Below are 25,201 nucleotides of genomic sequence, written 5' to 3'. Positions count from 1 at the left end.
CAAAGCCGTGTGCGCCTGCGCAGCTTTGCAAGCACCCATTAACAGGTAACTGAAATCCCTGTCTCGAGACCTATCGGCTCTACTGTCTGAACGCCACGGTTTCGGACGTGAGCGCCCAGGCCTGGCAAGAAACACCCCACCCCCTCGCTTCCACTACGGGTACCCACAAAGCACAACATTACCAGGCTGCTCTTCCTGGCCGCCAGGGAAGCATTCTGTCTTTTAGCCACACCCAGGCCGCATCTCCTAGGTCGGCTACGGGTTTAATCCCTCCCCTTTGAGCCCACCCCAGCAGCCACGTATCACGTTTCTACGTGTCTCATCCTGAAAGCGGAAGTTACGCCAGACTCGCGAGCTCTGAGGCCGTTCAGAGGATATAGGCCGCTGGAGCGAAGGGGGAGGGCAGACGGCATTGGAAGGCGCCGGAAGTGGGTGCTTTCGGGAGGGGTGGGAAAGGGGTTGCCGAGGTAGAGCCCTCGGTGTAGCGGCCGCCTCGGGAAGGCGTGCTTTCGCCCCTTTCCGAGTGCTTGGCCCGGTCTCTGCTCCTCGGCCAAACATGGACTTCAGAGAAATTCTCTTGATAGCTTCCAAAGGACAAGGTGTCAACAATGTGCCGGTAAGTAGCAGGCGGGGTGCTATGTAGGAGACCCTAGTCTTCAAGTTCGGAATGGTGGCCCGTGGAACTTCAGGCAGCTGCCTCTCTGCCCGGGAGAGGAAAGACTTGAATGTCTTACTTCCTTTTTTTCGGGGTAAAGAGAAGCTTGCGATGCGGAGAAAGCCTCCCCGTGATGGGGTTTCGCCAGGTTAGTTACCCCTGCAACAAGGACTTTGCAGTTTGTGTGCTTTGGAGTTGCTGGAAAGCCTGGGAGTGATGCACGCCTGGCGCTTAGTGGAATCTAGCGATAGTAGTTTCAGGCTTCGGTATAACTTTTAAGAGCAAAGGTTGAGGAGGAAGAATGTATGTAAGGGACTTAAGGGGCTTTAGGGTGTTGGCTTGATAGCCTTTTGACTGACTTCTCGACGATCTTCGGGTTAAACATTTAATGTTTTCTTGAACGGAGTCTTTTCGTTCGTGGCCCCCACCACTGAGCCCCACCCACTTATCGCTTGCTAAGCCGGGGGAGTATTACCTTCTATGTTTTGGAAGAGAGCTTGAGCAGATTCCGCGAAATCTGGGCCAACAGAAGGGCGAGATAGTTTCAGCTTCCGTTTACCTGTGCCCTTCCACACTCAGTCTTTGTTTGAAATCTAGTTCCCATTTACTTAGTACATGTTTGCCAATTCACTGAAATTCGCAGACCGGTTATAGTGGAAAAGCCAAAGACTAAATTGGTGGAGTGCCTAGTTTGTGGGGTTGTAGCTGTTTTGCATAAACTAATCATTTCTGGATCTTCAGATGGTACCCGCAGCACAGCTGTAAACCGATAAATTGCTTTGTGATACCTGCGGTTTGAGCAGTGAGGTGTGGAACTTAAATCATTACTTTCAAAGTCAGTTCAACTGGAATTAATTAACCTCTTACTATGTAATATGTATTTCCTAGATTTATAAAATATAATGATTTTTTTTTAATCTTCAGCCACTTGTCTTGTTGAATCTGGCCGTTTTCTTTTACCCTTTCGAAAATATTGATCTGACATAACAAAATAATGAATAGAGCCGTATAATATATATTGTGATATTATAATACATATATAACATGTAATATCATACACATATGTACAATATATGTATACATGTATAATATCACATATTGTACGTATGAATTATATTTTTTCTTAGTCATTCCCCATCCCAAGTACTCAAGAGTAATCAGTCCCCTAAGATGTGAACCATAAACCAGCATGTTGAAGTTATGGGATCTAACCTTGAACAACAGAAATGCTATATGTGCACGTAAATTTTCTAGACAAATCAGTTTTGGGTCTGGTAACTATTCTTCTTTGCATAATTTGGTCCATTATTCTAGATCCTCCAGAATTTCAATTGAGGTCAAAGATTGATAATACTAACTTTAGGAGTGTTCTAAGAATCAAGAATCAAGTTAGTCATTTCTTATTTTAAAAGCCAATGGCTGCTGGGAGAAAAGCTGGTAAATAATTCTAGAGCAGAAAACTTCAAAATATGTGTACATTTGAGGATATATATGTGTGGTGTTTGTGTGTGTATATGGGTATATGTGTATATGTAATCCATCTATAATTGCAATCACAAAGTGAAAAAGGATAAACTGTTGAAGTAATTTTAACTTTAATAGATGAGTAGCAGTTGTATATTTTATGAATCATACTCCCGTTTTGTCCCCCCCCCCAAATTAGTCAACCTAGAAGTTTGATTTTGTTAGCATTAAAATCCCTGTCCTTTTACATGAAATGAAAGTCACAAAAAAGAAACTAACAGAACAAATTAAATTTAATCCATCTCCCTCTGCCCCCCACCCTGCTCTGCCCTGGGCTGGGGATTGAACCCATGGGTGTCCTACCACTAAGCTACATCTTTTGTTTTTATTATTATTTTTTTAATTTCAAGGCAGGGTCTTAATAAGTTGCTGAGTCTGGCCCCAAATTTGCAGTCCTCCTGCCTCAGCCTCCAAGTAGCTGGGATTACAGGCATGTGCCACTGCACCTGGCTAATCCATGATTTTGTTTTAACTTCATTCATCTGTTTGCTTTTACTTTGTCAGCTCAAAATAATTTGGGCACCTACAAACATACAGAATATTAAGATATTGCCATGTGTCCATGCCATATATCCCTCATATTTAATATATATTAACAAAATCTATATTTATGTTTATAATTTTTTGTATGTATGTGTGTATATGTTTTATATACATTGTATGGATATGTATTTTTTTTTTTTTAAAGAGAGAGAGGAGAGAGAATGTTTAATATTTATTTTTTAGTTGGCTGACACAACATCTTTGTTGGTATGTGGTGCTGAGGATCGAACCCGGGCTGCACGCATGCCAGGCGAGCGCGCTACCACTTGAGCCACATCCCCAGCCCCAAGGATATGTATTGAATACTATATATGTGTGCATATATATGTATATATGTATACACACACACACACCCCACACATACTGTTGTTGAAGTGCTGGAGATCAAACCAGGGTCTCATATACTAGGCAAGTGCTCTATCACCGAGCTCTACCCCTAGCCCCCCATATAGCTCTAAAGAAGTAAAGAAAAATTGATGACAGAAGTCTTTACACTCCCTGCTTTAAAAAAATATAACAGATTATACAGTGTAACAAATTATTGTAAAATAAGTAACCTTATAAATAAAATACCATCCAAGTCAAGAAGCATTTTAAGATAGATGCACACACAACACCTCTGTGGCATACATATAACCTGCTTGACCTAAATTTAATTGACTAATGGTCTGAGAACCACAGATGCTTTGTAGTAACTGACAACAAGGCCTACATCCCATTCTAGTGTTTAGTCCTCTTCCTCCTTTTAGCCATCTTCTTCCCTCATCTTTTATGTGGATCCTATTAGAGTTGGCATTTATTTTAGTTTTCAGGATTCTTAGGTCAGATCTTTGCTACAGATAGGAAGTCTGATGACTAGCAGTGATTAGACTAAAATCTAAATCAACTATACATCAACTTTGGACTCGTATTTTTATACATACTTTTAGTATGCCTGTGTTTTGACTTCAACCTTTCACATGAAGTCAGGGGTAGAATTTTATATGTATGGTGTTATGTCAGTGCTTAGAAATCTTGAAGCATTTTAGATTTTCAATTTAGGGATGCTCAACTTGTACTAATATTTCCTGAATCATTTCCTTCCTTCTTTTTTAAATTTTTTTTTGGCAGTGCCTCGTGTATACTACGCAAGCTCTCTACCACTGAGCTACATCCCTAGTCCCTCATTTCTTACGCAGCACTAAAAAATGACAAAATCATGGAATTCGCAGGGAAATGGATGGCACTAGAGCAGATTATGCTTAGTGAAGCTAGCCAATCCCTAAAAAACAAATACAAAATGACTTCTTTGATATAATGAGAGCAATTAAGATTAGAGAAGGGAGGAAGAGCAGGAAGAAAAGACTAGCAATAAACAGAGACATGAAGGGGGAGGGAAAGGGAAAGAAAATGGGAATTACATGGAAATGGAGGGAGAGCCGCATTGTTATACAAAAATACATATAAGAGGCTGTGAGGGGAATGGGAAAATAAATAAGGAGAGAAATAAATTACAGTGGATGGGGTAGATAGAGAGGATGGGAGGGGAGGGGAGGGGGGGGGGGATAGTATAGGATAGGAAAGGTAGCAGAATACAACAGTTACTAATATGGCATTTTGTAAAAATGGGGATATGTAACTGATATGATTTTGAAATCTGCGTTGGGGGTAAAAATGGGAGCTCATAACTCACTCAAAGCTTATGTAAGAAATATGCTATGTCAAGAGCTTTGTAATGTTTTGAACAACCAATAAAAAAAAAAAAAAAGAGAAATACTTACGTTCATAATATAGGTAAAATTGCATCATGCATCGATGTCATTTCCCAGTGGAAACTGAATACAAAATAACAGCTGATCAAGGTGATGTAACTAGTCATTGTCACTGGCTCTGTGTTTATTTAAAGGATACTTTTGGTATCCTTACACTTGATTTTTCTCTGGGTTTCAATAGCAAAATGTAGTTGTCTCATTATGATAGAATAGTACAGCTTAGAATATGGATTCTTGTAAGTTTCATTATAATACATGAGACAAGTTATATGGTCCTTCTCATGGAAAATCTGGTGTGCACCCCACCCCAAACCAAAAGGTAAAGAGCAAGTCTTCATGTGAAACCAGATTTATGAGAATTTGGGGGTCCAGTTTTGTCCCTCCAGTACAAGAACCATGTACTAGAAATGGAGTTCAGGAACTTTTAACTGAGCTGACAGATTTCAGATATTTTTAGGGGCCAGACAGATTCTGCATGTAACACCTCTCCCCTCCCCCACCGCAGCTCCTATAACTCTGGGGATCAAACCAGGGCCTTGTGTATGCTAGGCAAGTGCTTGCTAACTCCAGCCTTGATGTAACTTCTTGAAGTAGTGGATATAAAATAATGGGCTCCAAGCTCTATGTATTCAAAAGAAAGTCTTTGATTTTTTTTTTTCTTGCAAGGGGTAGGGGGAATCCGGGATTGAACCCAGGGGCACTCACCCACTAAGCCACATCCCCAGACCTATTTTGTATTCTATTTAGAGACAGGTTCTCACTGAGTTGCCCAGCCTCTTGCTTTTGCTGAGGCTAGCTTTGAACTGGCCATCCTCCTGTCTTAGCCTCCTGAGCTGCTGGGATTACAGGTATGTGCCACTGTACCCAGCTTATGATTTTTTTATAGTAGTGTTTCCTTTTAAAGAACAGTATGGGCCAGCAAAAAAAGTCTCTGCAGGAAACTTTCCAGTGGGTAACATTTGATCTATAATGGATTATAACTAGATGACTCCCTTCCTGGATCTGAATATGACTTGTCCACTACCTGGGGCAGTTTTGGGTCTCTAACTTCGAACCACACTTCTCAACCAGTGTTTTAGGGAGAAGTTCTCTTAACTACTGTCCAATATTTATAGTATTTACTTTGTGCCAGGCATTGTTCTAAGCATTTTCTGTATTAACTTAATCACCATAATAACCATATAAAGGAGGTTATTTTACTGAGAAGATAACTGAGGCCCAGAGAGGTGAAGGAACTTGCTCAAGGTCACAGAGCTAATATTGATAGGTCTATTATGACAAGCAGAGAGTCTAATCCAGGCAGTCTGGCTCCAGAGTTCTTGCTCTTAATCATGACCTTGAGTTGAATGAAAAGAAGTGTATTGGTGGTAAGAAAGATTGACATCTATATAGCCTGAACTCATCCAGCTCCCTGTCTCAACTCTTATCTAATATTGCTTTTGACAATAACTCTTGGTGTTTTGTTTTGTTTTATTGTTTTGATACTGGGGGTTGAACCCACAGGTGCTCTCCCAATGAGCTGCATCCCCTATCCTTTTTTATTTTGAGACAGGATCTCACTAAGTTGCCAAGGCTGGCCTCACACTCATGATCTTCCTACCTCAGCCTCTTGAGGCAGGTGTGCATCACCATGCCCAGCACCCGTGGTTTTTTAAAAAATGACATTCTTAGTGTATAGTAAAGTCTGAGGGGAGAGACATTTAAATGCCAAACTAACACCATTTAAAAACTGGTGGATAGGGCTGGGGATATAACTCAGTTGGTAGAGTGCTTGCCTCATATGCACAAGGCCCTGGGTTCAATCCTTAGCACCACAAAACTGGTGGATAGAGGAGTACTCATGGCCTTTTTGGCCTTGTTATCAGTGCCATCTTGATAAATAGAAGTGAGTCTGATAGTGAAGGAAGATAAGATAAAAGTTCAGTTGTAGACCTGTCTGAGGTAATGAAATTCAAGAGGCCAGAGGAAATTAAGGAAAGTCACTTAAGACTAAGGTTAGAGTTAAGATGAAAGTGTTGGAGTTAATGAGAAGTGAAGCATGTTATAATGAGAACAATTTGGACCTTAGTCAGGAGACCTGCTACAAACTGTGTAATTGCTTGTAAAGACAGTTTATCTTTTTTTTTTTTTTTTTGGAGTGGGGGGAACCAGGGATTGAACTCAGGAGCACTCAACCATTGAGTGCCCTATTTTGTATTTTAGTTAGATACTGGGTCTCACTTGAGTTGCTTAGTGCCTCACTTTTTCTGAGGCTGGCTTTGAACTCTTGATTCTCCTGCCTCAGCTTCTTGAGCTGTTGGGATTTCAGGCATGTGTCACTATGCCCAGCTTAGTTGTAGTTGGGCCCAGTACCTTTATTTTGTTTATTTATGTGCTGAGGATTGAACTGAGGGCCTTGCATGTGCTGGGCCATACCCCAGCTTCTCATTTATCTTTTTTGGACCATTTCTAACAGAGTTGGACTAGAAACTCCGAAGTATCTACTTGATATTATTACATTTTATAATCAGTTATGTTTTGTAAATCCAACAACAGTAAATTTTACATATAACCCCATAGCAATTTTGAATAGTATGTATTGGGGGTGTTTTCATTTTACCCTTTTTAGTCATCTGGCTAAGCTAGCCTAATGAAAACAATTGTTTTCTTTTTCTTTTTTTTTTTTAAAGAGAGAGATTTATTTATTTTTTTTAGTTTTTGGCGGATACAACATCTTTTTATTTGTATGTGGTGCTGAGGATCGAACCCGGGCCGCGCGCATGCCAGGCGAGCGTGCTACCGCTTGAGCCACATCCCCAGCCCCAACAATTGTTTTCTTATATTTGTTCCCTGGTTGTGATGTTTTGAGAAGATGTTTGAAATTATGTGGTGTTTATTAAAGTTAAGGATGTTGGGGCTGGGGATGTGGCTCAAGCGGTAGCGCGCTCGCCTGGCATGTGTGTGGCCCGGGTTCGATCCTCAGCACCACATACCAACAAAGATGTTGTGTCCGCCCAGAACTAAAAAATAAATATTAAAAATTCAAAAAAAATTATATATATATATATATATATATATATATATATATATATATATGATGTATTCTTTGATTCTAACCAGTAACACTCTGATTTATGTAAAATCATCACAAAATTTTTATTTTCTACAATTATAACACTACATTATCTCCTGGTAAATTACAGCTTTCAAGAGGGGATTGATTACTGGTTCCAATATAACACATTCTATAACTACATATTTCTAGACTGAAAGCTCCTTCTTTTCTTTTCTCCTCTCTCTTTTTGGTACCTGGGATTGAACCCAGGGGCTCTTAACCACTGAGACACATTTCCAGCCCTTCTTATTATTTATTTTTTGACAGGGTCTCACAAAGTTGTGTAGGGCCTTGCTAAGTTGATGAGACTGGCTTTGAACTTGTGATGCTCCTGCCTTAGCCTCCCACGCCACTGGAATTACAGGCATGCACCACCATGCCCAACTGAGTGCTCCTTATTTTCATAACCTGACCTGACAGTATAGTTTCTATATAAACACATATGATTTTTTTTTCTTAAAGAGAGAGTGAGAGAGTGAGAGAGAATTTTTAATATTTATTTTTTAGTTCTCGGCGGACACAACATCTTTGTTGGCCACACGCATGCCAGGCGAGCGCGCTACTGCTTGAGCCACATCCCCAGCCCCCACATATGATTTTTTAAAGTGGCATAATATTTTCTAGTTTGGCTTTTAGGATTACAAATTTTGGCAAAATCTCTGATTCTATATTTAAATGGCAGAAGTGCCACTATTGTGGATTATTCATTGGGTTCAGCAGAGTGACAGAGTTGGCTTGCAGTGTAATAGAATAGATATTCTTAGAATAAAAGAAACTCTGTCCAGCTGCTTTTCCTGAAGCTCAGACAATGAAGCAGCCTTTTGCCTTGAATCAGATTCAGAATTGATGGGTACATCTTGATGTACTGCTGCTAGAGCTACATATGACCATCTGATGCAGGGTAAAGTGCCAAATAGTTCTTCTCCCTTATTAAACAGAATATAATATACTCTCAGCCTAAGATTTTTTTTTTTTTTAAACATCACTCTTATTAGGCACAGTGGCACACACCTGTAATCCCAGTGATTTGGGATGCTGAGGCAGGAGGATCACAAGTACAAATCCAGCCTCTGCAATTTAGTGAGACCCTGTCTCAAAATAAAAAATAGAACGGGCTGGGAAAATAGCTCAGTGGTAAAGTACTCTTGAAATCAACCCCCAGTACCAAAGAAAGAGAGGAGGAGAGAGGGAGGAAAAAAAGAAAAGAAATCGTTCTCTTCTACCCCTGTGGGAAGCTATCTTATAAAGTATTCCATTACTATAAATCTTTTGAGTGTAACCTTCCTTCAAAAGCTCTTTCCAGCTCAATATTAAGATCTGTCGTCATATACCCAAGATAAATTTAAACACATTCACATAAACCTACACAAATGTTCACCAGCAGCATTGTTCATAATAGTAGAGCCAATCCAAATGTCTAACTGATGAGTGGACAAGTAATATGTTGAATATCTATAAAATGGAATATTATTCATCCCTTAAAGATGTGAAATATTGATAGATGCAACAACATGAACCTTGAAGACATTATGCCAAATAAAAGAAGCTAAATACAAAAGGCTACTGTTATCAGTCAGTGTTCTCCAGAGAAACAGAACCAGTAGGATTTATTTTAGGGAATTTATTATGGAGCCTGGCAAGCCCAGAATTTGTAGAAAAAGCCAGCAGGCTGGAAAATGAGACAGGAGTTACTGTAGTCTTAAGGTATAATTCATCCTTTTCAGTTCAGATAAACCTTAGAGACCTACTCTTAAGGCCTTCAACTGATTGGATGAGACCACCTACATTAATTAACTGATTTCTATAGTCCAGTCAAGTTAACAAACAAAATTAACTATCATAGTCACATAATGTCCAATTTCATTTATATGAAAGTCTAGAATGGGACAATCCATAGAGAGAGTACACTTGTGTGGTGGCCAGGGGTTGACAAGGAGAGAGGAAGGAGGAGTGACTGCTTTTTATGGGTTTCTTTTCAAAATGATGAAAATGTTCTGGAGTCAGTAGTGATAGTTGTACAATTCTGTGAATATAAGAAAAGTCATTAATTGTATGTGTTAAATTGTTTTTATGGTACGTGAATTATATCTCAAAGATGTTTTAAAATAGAGATGATCTGTGGTGACCCAGTTCTCTCTGGCCACCTGTAGATTTATAGGTTGTGACCTAAACTATTTTCTAGGTATCTCATACCTTTGAATGCATTTTCAAGTTTCAGAGAATATAGGAAACTATTCATTATGACTCAGTTCATGTAAATAAGATTACATCAGTAAATAAAATTAAACTTTATCAAAGCAGTTTTGTACCACTGTGCCAGCCCAAAGCTGAATTCTTGAATACCCCCTTCCTTGTTCTTCTGCATATAGATTTGATTGTACTATGATTTTAGGTGATACACAAATACTTTTATTTTAATAGTTATATATTTTGATATGAATTGGAAAAATATAAGTAGCTTTTCAAGCCAGCCATTTCATGAGTATTATTGCTGAGGTAAAGGTATTAGGTTGTGGTATTAGGTCTACATTGTTTTTTAAAATTAGTCAATAATAATATAGGTAGTATACTAAAAGGTAAAAATCATGAATGTATTTTGGTTAACATTGCTTTAAACTATATCTCATACCTCCCCACCTTTGGGTATCAGTATTCAATCAAGAACAGCTTTTCTGCTAGTCATTTCTTAAGTTTCTGTCTCTCGGCATTCCCAGATTAGGGCAAATGATGTCTTTCTCAGAATCATGTTAAGTTGTGCTCAGTGCTATGATACATAGATGACAAACCAGCCCTATTTTAAATATGTAACATCAGTTATGTGTTCACATTTTTCTGGGGAAATCCTAGTATGGATTTGGCAGGTGAATCTATGATATATATATATATATATGTATAAAAATTGGGCAAGAACAGGAAAATCTTAAGTTTTGGCAACAAAAATCAAATTATCCTCTTCTTCCAAACCTTCCTGGTAGGTTGGAGTGGAGTTAATGAGTGACTTTCTGTCTTAAATCAGTTTAAATCAGGCATCTCATTTGTGGTAGTATTTCCATAATGAAAATGTTAGCTGCTTGTGGATAGGGCCTGGGTTTGAGGTTCTCTTTTCGTAAAGTAGGGCAATTTTATATTATCTAGTTAGATTAGCATTATTACTCATCTTTCTCTTTAGTCTTCCTTTCCCTCTTTTTTCCATCTTTAAATGTTGGGAAAGAAAGAGTCTACAATTCAATTTACAAAAATAGGATCTTAGTAAAGGAACTCATTATGTCTCAGCCAAGGTGACGGGGGAAAAAAATTGGGGTGCTGTTTTGGGATTTCTGTCAGGGATGTGTCAGTTCTCAGCATTGCTATCATGCAGGATTTTCAGGTTGGATTAGGGCCTGCGCCTCCTTGACCAGTAGCTTTGTTGGTAGACTAATTTAGTTGCAACTTCAGCCTGTTTCAAGATACTTTGTATTTGGCAGCCTTTATAGTAAGAACAGATCCTTTGGCTTTCCTCTAAGAATTTCATACACGTTGTGGGAATACTTTTTTGGTTTATAAATTGCTCACTTTGTTCTAGGAGATTAATGTTTCTTTTTCTACTAGCATAGCAATAGGTTCAGGAGAAACTTGAACTGGCATCTGCCTAACAAGACAAAAGGAGGGTACTTTAAATTCTTAATCCAAGTGCTGGGAGTATATCTAAGTAGTAGAGTGCTTGTCTAACATATGAGAGGCCCTGGGTTCTACCCCCAGCACTGTAAAAACAAACTTATTTCCTGGCCCATAATTATAATGTGGAATGGTCCTAAAGATGACTCATCCCTGGTCTGAATTATTAGTTCTGTGTTTATAGTACTTTTATAATAATAATGCTTATAAAATGAAAATTTTTCCTTTCATAATTCAAATTAATATTCTACTTTTAGTCATTTCTTTATGCAGTTACATAAAAACTGAAGTCTAGAGAAATACCATCTGTGCCAGGATAATATTAGCACTTTCTTGGGTTAGGATGGAATTGGTCTCCTGTCCTGAGTTTGTATAGTATGACAATGGAGGTAGCACTATGGTTAAAGGTTATAAAGAATCAGGTCCTTCTCTGTTTAGATTTATTTCTTCCTTTCTTTTCTTGTGCAGGGGGATTGAACCCAGGCCCTTACACATGCTAGTCAAGTGCTCTACCACTGAGCTACACTCTAGTCCCCCTAAAATTCTTTGAAATGTTTTTTATTTATGGGTTTTTTCCCCTGGCTTTTGCCTATAGTCAAATAAAAATGTCAGTGTTTTCAATGTTCTAAGCAAAATAGTCTACATAGCTATAACTCCCTACTAGAAAATCATCTGGAATAGCAAAGTCAAGAGAGACAGTAAAGTAGTAATTTTTTCTGTTTGTTTGAAAAGTTAGACTTTGGAATGCTTACCTCTGAAGGAAAGCTTTTGTTTATTTGTTCTTGAGGTTCTGGGGATTGAACCAAATGCCTGGTACATGGGAGGCAAGTGCTCTACCACTGAGCTACACCCCAATCCCTAGACATTATACTATTAAAGTTGCGTTGTTTATAACTTTTACTCTCTGTTCTTATGTTTAGAAAAGATATAGTTTAGCAGTGGGACCTCCCAAGAAAGACCCAAAAGTTAAAGGTGTCCAGTCAGCAGCCGTACAAGCTTTTCTTAGAAGGAAAGAAGAGGAACTCAGACAAAAAGGCAAGTGTCTTAATATTAAGGTCTTCTACTTTCATATATTATTTGCAACACTGGATGTTCATAAAAACAGCAGACTAGTGGATTTGGGGTGGATGTTTGTATGTATTAAATTTATTTATAGCTTTCCTTTTGTTCATATGTTGGTAACTTATAAATTTTCTTTTACTACTACTTAAAAGCTTTTTGGAGCCAGGTGCAGTAGCATGCCCTGGAGTCCCACCTATTTGGGAAGCGGAGGGAGACAGATAGCTAGAACCAGGAAGTTTGGGACCAGTTTGGACAACATTATGAGACCTTGTCTCTTAAAAAAAAAAAAAAAAGGAACTTTTGAGGATTAGTGATCATGTCTTCTAATTGGCCATAGTGAATCCCTAATAAGTTCTTCATTCTTTAACTTATTTAATCTTGGTTCTAAAACTGTTTCTACTTATTTTGTATTTTATTAAATTAATAAGGATGGTATATTTTCAAAAAGAGTGTTATCTAAAAAATTTAATCATGGACTTTTTAAAACCATGAAACTCAAGTAGTAGTTTAAATGACAAAGAAAAGATTAAATAAGTATTTATTGATTTATAATTAACAAGTGGGTACCAATTGTTCCCCTAACTTGGTATATTATTTGGTACGAACCATTTTCTTGTATATATGTATTTTTTGCAGTACTGGGGGTTGAACCAGAGGTGCTATACCAATGAACTATATCTCCAGCCCTTTTTATTTTATTTTTTTATTTTGAAAGTGGTCTTGCTAAATTGCCAAGGCTGTCCTTGAACTTGAAATCTTCCTGCCTTGGCCTCCTGAGTCTCTGGGAGTTTCTGGAAGTCACTGAGATTTTAAGTGTGTGCCATGTGCCTGGTCCTGTTTTCTGTATTTAAAGCAGAAAACCAAATTTCCCACTTACTGAATCATATAGAAAAACCCATATGTTATCTACTCATTATGTAAAGATGACTCAATTGCTGCTTTTCAAATGACTTCCACATTTGATTCCTAGATATCTTCAGTTTGTAACTTGAACATTGTTTTGGCCAACTACTGATTTCAGATGAGCACACTGATGTCTTGAGACCTTGAAATAATATGTTCTTGTTTTGTGCTTTTTAGCCTTAGAAGAGAAAAGGAGAAAAGAAGAACTAGTGAAAAAACGAATTGAGCTCAAACATGACAAGAAAGCAAGAGCTATGGCCAAGAGGACAAAGGATAATTTCCATGGTTACAATGGGATTCCTGTTGAGGAAAAGTCAAAGAAGAGGCAGGCAGTGGAAAGCCACACCAGCCAGGCAGTACAACAAGAGTATGAGATGGAAGAAGAGGATGAATTTTTAGAATACAATCAAGCAGAGTCAGAACAGGAGTATGAAGAAGAGCAAGTACCTCCCAAAGTTGAAAGCAAACCAAAGGTCCCCCTTAAAAGTGCCCCACCACCTATGAACTTCACTGATTTACTGAGGCTGGCTGAGAAAAAGCAGTTTGAACCAGTGGAGATCAAGGTAGTGAAGAAATCAGAAGAGCGGCCTATGACTGCGGAAGAACTTAGGGAGCGAGAATTCCTGGAACGAAAGCATAGGAAAAAGAAACTTGAGACAGATGCAAAACTACCTCCAACTGTGTCCAAAAAGGCACCCTCTCAGAAAGAAAGTGTGGGCACAAAACTTAGCAAAGGTTCTGGGGACAGGCGTCTTTCTTCTAAAGGAATGCCCTTTCCTCATAGTGAGAAGAAATCCAAACCCAGCACAGCCCATGAGAAACACTTATCAATGTCTTCATCCAAATCCATGCCAGGAGAGAGGACCAAGGCAGGATCTGGCTGTAGTTCCCAACCCTCGCTTCGTGAGGGTCATGACAGACCTGTTTTCAATGGGGCTGGAAAGCCCCACTCTAGCACCTATTCACCAAGTGTCCCAAAGACTTCTGCCAGTGGGACTCAGAAATCTGCTACTGAGCACAAAGCCAAAAAATTTCCCCCTTTTCATCCTAGCCATTCCAAGCCTGGGCCCACAGTCACCCCACACAATAAGGCTAAGAGTCCAGGTACCAGGCAGCCAGGCAGCAACTCCAACTCAGCCCCTGGGAGACCCAGCCCAGGGACTGCTAGGTCCATACTTAGTTCTGGCCCTGTGCCTAGACGCCAGAATGGCAGCTCCAGCTCAGGACCTGAGCGCTCGGCCAGTGGGACCAAGAAGCTAGTCAGTGACTCAAATCCTTCTGGGCGGACAGTCACTGATACAAATGGCCCTGGACGACCTGCAACCATTTCAAGTGGCCCTGGGCGACCCATCAATGTCTCAGGTAGTTCTGGGAGACTTGTAGGCAGTTCTGGAGGCCCTGGGCGGCCTACAAGCAGTCCACATGACCTTCGACAACCGGTGACTAGCTCAGGACCCCCTGGGCGGTCGGTCAGTGGGCTTGGACGATCCATAAGTGGCTCGGTTCCAGCTGGACGTACTATCAGTAGTTCAGGCCCTGGAAGACCAGTAAGCGGCTTAGGACCTGGGCGAACAGTTAGTAGCCCAGGTCCCCCTTTAAAGCCCAAGTGTACTGTTGTGTCAGAAACAATATCTTCCAAGAATATTATTAGCCGAACCAGCAATGGACAGATAAATGGAATGAAACCTGCTCTCTCTGGCTACAGATCTGCCCAAGGTAAAATTGCCTCTCAATTCCCCAGGAAATTGGAAAGAGTACTTGGTGTTATATAATCAAGGACCTTGCAAATCCTTCCATGTGCCCTTTAATGTACTCTGGTAGTGATGGAATCCTAATGTTTTGTCTGTCCTGTGTCTGCCTGCCCTGTTCCTTTAATGATAGTGATATGGAAAAGTCTTTAGAAAAGAGACTTATCTGTGTTAACTGCTACAGTAAACTTGCTTTATGATTTGTGAGATAGGGGGCTGCACATGCCTTATATGCTCCAGTGGTTAAATTAATCTTTTCATGAACACTGAAGAGACCTGTCTTCAGGGGATCAAGGGTAATTGTAATCTTGAAACCTTTTGGTGTATTGTTCATTGAGTCAAAGTTTGTTAAGAGCCTATTATGTGGAGCTATTTTAGACTGTCCTTGTGTTTCTTCTCCCTATAATGAGTAGTATCAAAGTCTTAACCACTGGTGCTTTAGGAATCTGCTGTCCCAAGGTGCAGAATCATTGGTTGCATCTGTTAGCTACTAGGTTATAGCTGCTTCATGCTAACAGGCATTACTTTAAAGCATTTGTTAGGCACTGTGGAGACTAGAAAAAGAAAACAATGATGAAATTCCTTTAAATTTTCTAATTCAACTGGGCACAGTAGCACATGCTTGTAATCCCAGCTATTCTGGAGGCTGAGGCAAAAGGATCACAAGTTCAAGGCCAGTTTCTGCAAATTGGCAAGATCCTGACTCAATAAAAATGACTGGGGATGTAACATAGTGGTAGAGTGCTACTGGGCTCAGTCCTTAATACCAGGAAAAAAATATATATTTTTTTCCTCATTCAGCTAGGTCATTGATTTTTCAACAGGTGACTTTTCCCCCAAGGAGACATTTCACATTGTCTGGAGACATTTTTTATTTTTACATCTGGAGACAGGAGAGATGTTAATGAGTCTTTTGGCAAAATGACATAAAGAGGTAATGGAGTGAGTTTTTCCTATAGTCAGTTTAGTCACTCAGTTTGAAAAATTATTTTGAGAATCTTTTATACTTTGTTGAATTTTTGTTTTTTGCTATGGAGTCTTGGTCTGTTGCCCATGCTGGCCTCAAGCTCCTGGATTCAAGAAATCCTCTGCCCTGTGAGATTATAGGTACATATGGGACTTAAAATTTTTTAATGAAATTATGGTGATCAAAAATAGAAGGGTGCTTCCTTTTATCTTATTTGGCAAAAATAAAAGTTAATGATTCTGTGACAGTTTGTAACTTTTATTTATTCATCTTTAGGTATTTCACTGATCTTTTAAATCCCAGACGTATGGACACTGCTAAGCTAGAAAATATAGTTAGACATTTCTGATAAAATCTGGGATAATTCAGGCATGGTGTGCATACCTGTAAACCCAGTGACTCAGGAGGTTAAGGCAGGAGAACGATAAATTTGAGGGCAGCGTCAGCAATTTAGCAAGACCCTATCTCAAAATTAAAAATAAGAAAAAGGGCTGGGGTTTGATCCATAGTGGCAAAAAACTTGGGACAAGCAAATTCTATTCCTTCAGGATACCATGCTGAAGGACAGCCTGTTTGCTCTAGTTTTTAAGAATACTGTCTTAATGATTTCTCAGAATCTCAAATTACATAGAACTTGGGTGGTAATATTTTAATATTTAAAGTTTTAATGTTCCTTTAAATAATGGTTTCTCTTCTTAGGTCCTCAAAGACTTCCTTTCCCTACTAGTTACAAAAGGCAGCGAGGATATGAGGAGGAAGATGATGATGATGAATATGATTCTGAAATGGATGATTTCATTGAAGATGAAGGAGAACCTCAGGAAGAAATATCCAAGCACATTCGAGAAATCTTTGGCTATGACCGAAAAAAGTAAGGCTAAAGAAGATTTAGATAAATGTGATATACTTTTTATTTTTAATAATTCATGTTATAAGGGAGAAATAAATAGTAGATTCACTGAGTGTAATGCTTAATTGGAAAGCCTTGGGTGATAGTTATTTTGAATAGAATTACCCTTTGGGCACTTAATATTTTAGAATCCAGAATAGTTTAGTTATTTTCATGAGGACCAAAAAAAAAAAAAAAATACTCTTTTCAATCTGTTATTTTATATATATTTAAGGAAAATGGAACATGTAGTAGAAATAGATTGGCTTTGGGCTGAGCCCAAAGTACAGGACTTTAATCTCAGCCTTTAAATTTCTCTTCCCCAACTAAAGCCAGGTGTGGTGGTGCATGGCTTAATCCCAATGATTCAGTAGACTGAGGCAGGAGGATAGCAGGCTTCAGGCCAGCCTCAGCAACTTAGTGAGACCCTATCTCAAGAGAAGATTAAATGAAGGGTTGGGGGGATGTAGCTTAATGGTAAAGCACCCTGGTTTTCAAAATGCCAAGAAAGAAGGGAAAAGAAAAAAGAAGGAAATAAAGAAGAAATGGCTAAGATTTTTTTTTCATTTTTTAAAAAAATTTGTTATATATGACCGCAGAATGCATTACAATTCATATTACACATACAGCACAATTTTTCATATCTCAGGTTGTAGACAAAGATGGCTAAGACTTTTTTTAAAAAAGAAAACAAATTGGCTTTGAAGTCAGAAATCCACCCTGATCTGCCACCTGCTTTTTTCTTTTGTGTAAAAAGTTTTACTTCTAGGGGCTAGGATTGTGATTCAGTGGTAGAGCACTTGCCTAGCACGTACGTGTGGGGCACTGGGTTCAAGCCCCAGCACCACATAAAAATAAAATAAAGGTATTGTGTCCAGCCAACTACAACTAAAACAAAATATTAAATTTTTTTTTTTTTTTTACTACTCAGTGTGATCCATGGACAGTAGTGTGGGACCAATAACATTGATACACCTGAGAGCTTGTTATAAATATGAGCTCTAAGGATTCACCTCAGTCTTACTGAATCCAAATCTACTTTATAAGGTCTGCAGATCATCCATATATATATAATTACATTAAAGTTTGAGAAGCTGGGTATAAAGCCTAGCACAATCCTTACATTAGTACTTGCTACCTCTTTAGAACCCTAGATGAGAAAAGTTAAAATAAAAAATTACTAGAGTGGAAGAATTAGATTAAAAATCAGATCTAAAAATCTAATCTGAGCCATGTGCAGTGACATAAGCCTGTAGTCCCTGGTATTAAAAGACTGAGGCAGGAAGATTAATAAAACTAGTTTCTTCTGTCCTAAAGTCCTGTGCCACCTCATTATGGTCATGAAACTAAATGAGATTCACATATATAAAATAATTTTCATATTGTGCTTTCAGGATTTTAATATAAATTGAGTGAATTGAGGAAGCATTGTTGGATTGGTACCTTCATTAACATTAGAGTTGGGAATAGCTGCTTTCTAAGAATAATAAGTGCTCATTTAATTTGTTTTTGCAGTAGAAACTTACTTCTACCTATTGTAGAAGTGCTAAGCAAGGAGGAATGATCCTAAATGTGTTTGATTTAGTTATAAAGGTTTGATTTTTTTCAAGTGAGAGGATGTAATTTTTTAAGAAATTTTAATTTTTTTTAACAACTTTCTTCAGATACAAAGATGAAAGTGATTATGCCTTACGTTACATGGAGAGTAGTTGGAAAGAGCAGCAGAAGGAAGAAGCAAAGAGGTAAGCATAAAACTTAACACATTTGTGCAAAAATATCCTAAAACTTTCCCACAACCTTTTAAAATGTTTTCTCATTTGTAAAATTTGAATACACTATTTTACTCATTGAGGTATTACGAATATTAAGACAATGAGTATAAGGTGCTTAACCATGCCTCACATATGTAACATACAGTAAATATTAGTGGCTTCGCATATTATGAGGGAAATGCTGTGCTTTTCTTCCTCCATCAGATTCATTCTCACTAACTTCTAACTTTGTTGGCTTTGAGGACCCAGTAGCAGTAAATTAGATTCCCTCTACCTGGTTCCTGTTTGGCTACCAAATAGTAAACTAATGATAATTTTTCAGTAAGGGTAACTTGTGATTACTTTGCTTATAGTGTTAATTAATAATTATTATTATTACCTATTATTAGTAAATAATTCATTTCAGTCTCAACCCACAAAACTAAAACTCTTTCCCCCTTCTGTAACTAGATAAAATGTCAGACAAAGTGTTCTTTTGAATGTTGTTATTGAGTAAATTATCTTTGTTCTTTATTTTTAAAAAGTTTTGAAATAAATTTATATTTTATTACTTTGACAGAAATATTAAGGCATTTTGTTGTTGTAAGATTTTTTTCTTCTACAATTTGGGTTTGTTAAAAAAAATGTTTTCAGGGCTGGGGATGTGGCTCAAGCGGTAGCGCGCTCACCTGGCATGCGTGCGGCCCGGGTTCGATCCTCAGCACCACATACCAACAAAGATGTTGTGTCCGCCGAGAACTAAAAAATAAATATTAAAAATTCTCTCTCTCTCTCTCTTTCTCTCTCTCTCTCTCTCACCTCTCTCACTCTCTCTTTAAAAAAAATATTAAAAAAAAATGTTTTCAGAGATAAAATCTTGAGGCTTTTTGAGAACATCAGCAGGGTTCATGTGAGCTTCCAGGTGAAATTGCACTTTTTGATTTTTAAAGTGGTAATCTCATGTATATTGACAAATACCATTTAAACTTTTTTTCCAACAGTTTAAGACTAGGTATGCAAGAGGACTTAGAGGAAATGAGACGTGAAGAAGAAGAAATGAAACGTCGAAAAGCCAAGAAGCTGAAGAGACGTTAGCTGCTCTTTATTTTTGAAAAATTCTGGAAACACTGCTGCAAGGAGTTTCTGCCTTCAGACTGAATAAGCCCCCTTCATTTTAGATTTATACTTGGGTACTCAAGGGAAGGAATGCATACTGTTATTTGCAGGCTGTCAACTGAGCATAAAGTATTTGCAAATACTCCAGGGTGAAATCTGTAATGCCCACAGTGTGCTCTTATGAAGTTAACTGTTCACACAGATGCCAGCCTTGATCCTGATGAGCTATGCACTCTAATATGGGGCCACTGACAAGTCAGCCAATCTTCTGTTGTTCCTTTGCTATTTTAAAAGGAAAGAAAGGATTGCCTCTTGACTCCTTATAATTCTGCTGATGTGAGTAGGGCACTGCCCAACTCCAAATCAAACTTATTGTCTTTATGAGGAACCTGGCCCTTCCATGAATGTTTCCAGCAATAAAGTGACCTGTCCTAATCTATATGTTTGGATTGAGAACTCAAAAATGTAGAGTAAATTTTATAATTATCACATGGATGTCATCCTTGTGACTTTAAAGTACAAAGTAGAAGGAATTATATTGTATTCTGCATTATACATGGATTGCATTACTGAACATTCTTATTAATTTAGGTGGTTAGGCAAATAAAAGTTTTCCAGTTAAAAATACAAGTTAGGCCAATATAAGAATGTTCTTTTCTGAGTTTTCCTTTCAGATTTATTGGGTTATTTTTTGTTTGTTTTTTGTTTTTTTTTTTTTAGATTTATTGTTATGTTGGCTTTAGCGTAAAACAGACAAGGTCACTGTGCTGATTTATTTTTTTCTAAAGAAGTTCATTTTTATATTGAAGAAAAAATTATTTTATTCAAATGTTGGATTTGAGAGAGTGTTTAAAAACAAGAAAGTGACATGAGAGGCTCCCCCAGTACAAAGATATTTTGGAATCCCAAGGTTCCCCTGTACCTCTTGATGTTAATGACTGCATTTTTAGCTTAAATTCCTTAGAAAATATCAATGACAAAAAACCAAAAACTAAATTTGTTGTGTATTAAAAGCATCACCTTCTCTTTTTGCCCATATTGCACTTTTCTTTCAAACTATGCACTGTGAAGAGATTCCCACCCCCCAACCCCTAATCCCCAGGTAGAAAAGGGTGTTTCCTGTTACTGGTATTTTATTGGGCTGTGGAACTTTCTTCATTTTCACTCTTAAAGTCATATCTATAGACATTATATCACTTAAGCCTCAAGTCTAAGCAGTTCCAGTCAGGCTGACCTGAGATCTGTCTGGAAGGAAGCCAAGTCTCAAGGACAGTTAGCAACAGAAAATGAGACAGGATATTACAGAGCATTTGTCCTTAACTCCAAATATGGAGGATTGGAGGCAGTCAGAAATAAGCTTGTAGGACAGTACTTCAATAATTGTTCTGGCTTAAGCCACTGGACAGTGGGGGAAAGGAAGTAGAAGGGGAATTGTCCTACAAAGAATCCTTACTCACTCTTCAGCAGACACAGACATTTTCATATATTCCTTTTTACCCATGAAGTCTTTATTCTTCGAGTTTGGGTATTATAGTATTACAGAGTACCATTGTTAGCTTTCATTAATGGGACCATATGACCAAGTCCTTTAAAACTTATTTTGAATTGAGTTTCAAACTTTGAAAGTGCAGGGATTCAATTTTAAAGTTGGAATCCCATGAAATGTGTTTTCTTCATTAGGAGTAACACCATAACTCTTCACATAGATGTTACACTAGTAGTAGAAAATCCTATTGACTTCCTCTCACCCATCTCAAACACCTTCAGTGAAATTGATTTAAGGGTAGTGGGATATTCTGTTTAATAAAATAGGTTTAGAACATTTTCTCTACCATAGGCCCTCCCTCAAAAAAGTTTTTTTCTTGGAATTTTTTTTTTCAATATTCAGACTCTGAAATTTGTAATTACAATCAAATACTTATAGCTGAAAGATTTCTGGTGGCTTAAAATTTACTAGCACTGAATGAATGGTGCACTTATTACTGAAAGAAACCATTGTGCTAGATTAGTAGGAAGAGTCAGGTTGTAAATCTATCACTTTTGAGCGAGAAGTATTCTTTCATAATAAGATGTTGACCTGCATCAACATTATAAAAGAATACTTCTGGCTCATTAAAAAAAAGTTGTAAATTAATGTTGGCCTTGTTTTCAAGTCCTGTCTTCCATTTTGTTGTTCTACACTTCCTGACCACTCTTACAAAAAGCTTACAAGCCTCTGAAGAAACTGGAATAGGCTGTTATTTTCTCAAGGTTTACAAATTAAGTGATTGATTTTTAATGTATTCTCTACTATTTTGATTTTTAGATTTTCTTAATATTTGAAGATGTGCCTTTTATTGGGTAATGTTAATTCACGAATGTAATAATGTTATTTCACAATTATAATAATGTTACATGATCATGGGTGTGGCATTCTCTAACACAAAAGATGTGAAAAGAAAGTAGTTTTCATAAAACTCATGGCTCTGATTGCACAGTCCATTTTGCTTGTGATGTTTCTATGTCAAAGCAAAGGGCACTTTCTTTTAAGGCTACTTTCAGAACTTGTCTTTGTATTTTCTCTATAAACTATAAATGCAATTATGTCCATTTGGAGGCCAGGGTACCACATGTCACAGGCAGCCTTACATGTGTGCCATGAGAAAGTTCAAAGACTGTTAACAAAAAGAAAGTCTATGGGAACTCAAAATTTCATTTTTTAATGGTAATCCCCAAGATTTTCTCCAAGAAATAAATTGTTATTTTGTATTTTGTAACTTAAAAGCAGCTATTAGTACATTTCTGAGATATAGCAGGAGACCAAAACATTTTTGAAAAGAGAATAAATATATGAAGAGAGACTGGTTGTTTTATTTTCAGTGTGCTGAATATATTAGACTATTTATTTTGTGAGTGGATGTGATGAAATAAATATTCAGGTGTTTAGTATATGATTAAGAGTGGAATATAGATTCTTTGAAGTTGTTAAATCCATCATGTCTTTTACATAATGGACAAATCAAGTTTAAAAAAACAAACAACAACAACAAAAAAACAACCTTTACATAGCTTAGCTTGTTTTCTGGTGCTGTTGACCTGCAAGAGAAAATACTTTTGCATATACAGGTGAATGTTTTGCAATTTATGTATACAAGAAATTGTAGGCATTAAAGATATTTTATTGATATTTTTAGTGATTTGCATTTATTGATCAAAACTTTGAGTTATTCCTTATCATATTAAACAATTTTCTAGCTAAAATCTCCATAGATTTTTCAGACTTTAGGGGTTGGGTTTGTCTCCTGTACACACTTCTCTGCTTGTTCTCTGTCATACATTCATGTCTCTTCAGCCCCTACCACTGATCTCTCTTTTACCAGCTTAAGTCCTGTTGTGCTCTCAGATACCCAAGTTAAGAGAACTGTAAAGTGGCTAGAATAATACATTCAGAAATTATAGTAGTTGTGTTTATGGATTTCAAATTCATTTTATTTTTCATAAAAAGGAAAATCCATTCATTGTGAAGAGCCACTTACAAATAGTTTAGTAAACATGTACCAAGTAATCTTGTGTGAGCTTTTTGTCACTATAACCAAACTGACTAGTTTATTTTGGACTCACAGTTTCATTAAGTCTCAGTCCATGGTCAGCTGATTCCATTGTTCTGGGACCATAGTGAGGCAGAATAACATGACAAAAAGGTGGGCAGAGAAAAGCTGCTAAGCTCATGGCAACTCAGAAGGAAGAAGAGAGGAGCCAGGGACAAAATATATAATCCCCAAAGGCACCCCAATGACCTGCTTCCTCTAGCCACATCTCACCTGCCTATTAGTTACCTAACCTAGTAATCCACTCAGATTAATTAAACCAGTAAGCCGCTGATTAGGTTAAAGCTCTTATAATCTGATCATTTAACCTCTGAGCATTCCTGCATTTTTCATATGAACCTTTTGGGGACATCTCACATCCAAACCATTGAGACTATATAACCAAAACATCTGCTTTGCTGGAAAGGATGCAGTTCTCTAGAGCATTGGAATTACAATCCCTAATCTGTGTTCCCACTTCCTGAGTGTTAATTGAAATCCTCAAACCACTTTCAGAGGGCTTATAAAGATCCTAGGGTTCAGGGCTAGGGACGTAGCTCAGTGGTAAAATGCTAGCCTGGCATGTGAGAGACCCTGTAGTCAATCCCCAGCATCACAAAAAAATTCTAGTGTTCCTACACTTAAATTTATTAATAAAATAGGTTTCTTACTCAGTTTCCATCCCGGTTTCATAAACTACGCTGTACCATATGGAGGTCTGAGCCGTTAGCTTTCATGTCTGCATATACTGGCTTTGAGGAATTATCAGGCAGCTTCTTGTCTTCAGGTGATAGACATTTAGGTAGTAAAATCTCAGATATCCCAGTCCTTCTCATTGGACTTGCCTTAGCACATAAAAGCAAGTACTGGACAAGGCCTGGGTCTTAATCTTGACTTCGGCCTAGAGCTGTGTTGGAAAGATATTTAAGCCTCTCAATTTCTGCCACATTGCAAAGTTAACACCCAGTTTCGGAAGGCTAATATACATATTTTAGTATCTGTTCTCAATTTTAAAATGAGTTCCTTTCCCCACATGGGGTAAACTTTGTGTTCTTAGTAATAACTAAAAAGGCTACAGAGAAATGCCTACAAAGAACAGGCTTAAAGTTGCTGTACCCTCTAGCCTTTTTTTTTTGTTAACAGTACTTAGGAGTAGATATTATTTGGAAAGTAGGTCTAAAAAGCTCTAGAAATTTCTATCCTTAAGGAAATTGAGTAGGGGACACAAAATTGCCTTGGAAGGGACCCAATCATCTCCTACCACCTTCTTACCCTCTACCTTCCTGTTATAAAATAATAATACCGTCTTTGTTCATCTTAAAAAGTGTGGAACTGGACATAAAATATGACAAAATAATGTGCAATTACTTTATGAGAAACCAACAACAGGAACTGTACAGCTAGTCAGGTGAGCTTCAGAGCTGCATTACTTCACCAGGATCATCCTTGCTTACTTCCACAGGGGTCTGGGGGGAAAAAAGTATGTCAGGTGGGTCCAGCGGTTGCTAGGGTGAAGGGCTCAAGCAATTGCTCTTCTTGCCAAGGGCGGCAAGGGTAGTTGTGTCCAATTCTGTCTCACCTAAGACCTCTGATGCTGGCTGCCAGGGGGCTCAACAATGTGGGAGAGGTAGAAAGGAAAGAAACATCAGCTACCAGAACCCTTTGTCAACAAGTATTTATGCAAAGATGGGTTAAGTCTGGGTTGCTGAAATGGGCTGATTTAGGAAAATCCTATGAAGGTTGTTCATTTAAAAATATGCTGTTAGCATACTATAGATTAGATCACCCATGTCAGATACCTTTGGCTCTGGGCCAGAAATATCCATCCCCTTACCTCTAAATGAAGAACTTTAAAAAAATTAATAAACTCCTTTAAGAAAATATGTATAAAAGAGCACATGAAAGAAAGTGGGAACTCCGAATTCTGAGTGTGACTAGTAACAGAAGTAGGTAATTTTTTTTTTTTTTTTGGTACCAG

At 37.9% G+C, this 25,201-nt stretch overlaps 1 protein-coding gene and 1 long non-coding RNA gene across 4 annotated transcripts in view; one reads left to right on the top strand and one right to left on the bottom strand.

Annotated features, from left to right (window-relative positions):
• Window positions 1–455: 455 nt before the first annotated feature.
• Window positions 456–20,367, top strand: SPTY2D1 (SPT2 chromatin protein domain containing 1). Its single transcript, XM_081278744.1, has 6 exons — window positions 456–616; window positions 12,142–12,256; window positions 13,364–14,902; window positions 16,601–16,772; window positions 18,455–18,532; window positions 19,543–20,367. The coding sequence occupies exons 1-6, from the start codon at window positions 557–559 to the stop codon at window positions 19,634–19,636; spliced, it is 2,058 nt and encodes a 685-aa protein (XP_081134870.1). The 5' UTR covers window positions 456–556; the 3' UTR covers window positions 19,637–20,367.
• LOC308640827 overlaps window positions 20,361–25,201 on the bottom strand; it is a 73,404-nt gene continuing 68,563 nt past the window's right edge. For all 3 annotated transcript variants that reach the window (XR_014020358.1, XR_014020359.1, XR_014020360.1), the window contains one exon: window positions 20,361–24,689. This is a non-coding gene — a long non-coding RNA (uncharacterized lncRNA). The remainder of the gene's footprint in view (window positions 24,690–25,201) is intronic.

This window comes from Spermophilus citellus (genome assembly GCF_964194105.1).
Source record: "Spermophilus citellus genome assembly, chromosome: 2".
In the NCBI taxonomy this organism is placed as follows: Eukaryota; Metazoa; Chordata; class Mammalia; order Rodentia; family Sciuridae; genus Spermophilus; species Spermophilus citellus.
This window is presented reverse-complemented; position numbering and strand designations above follow the sequence as displayed.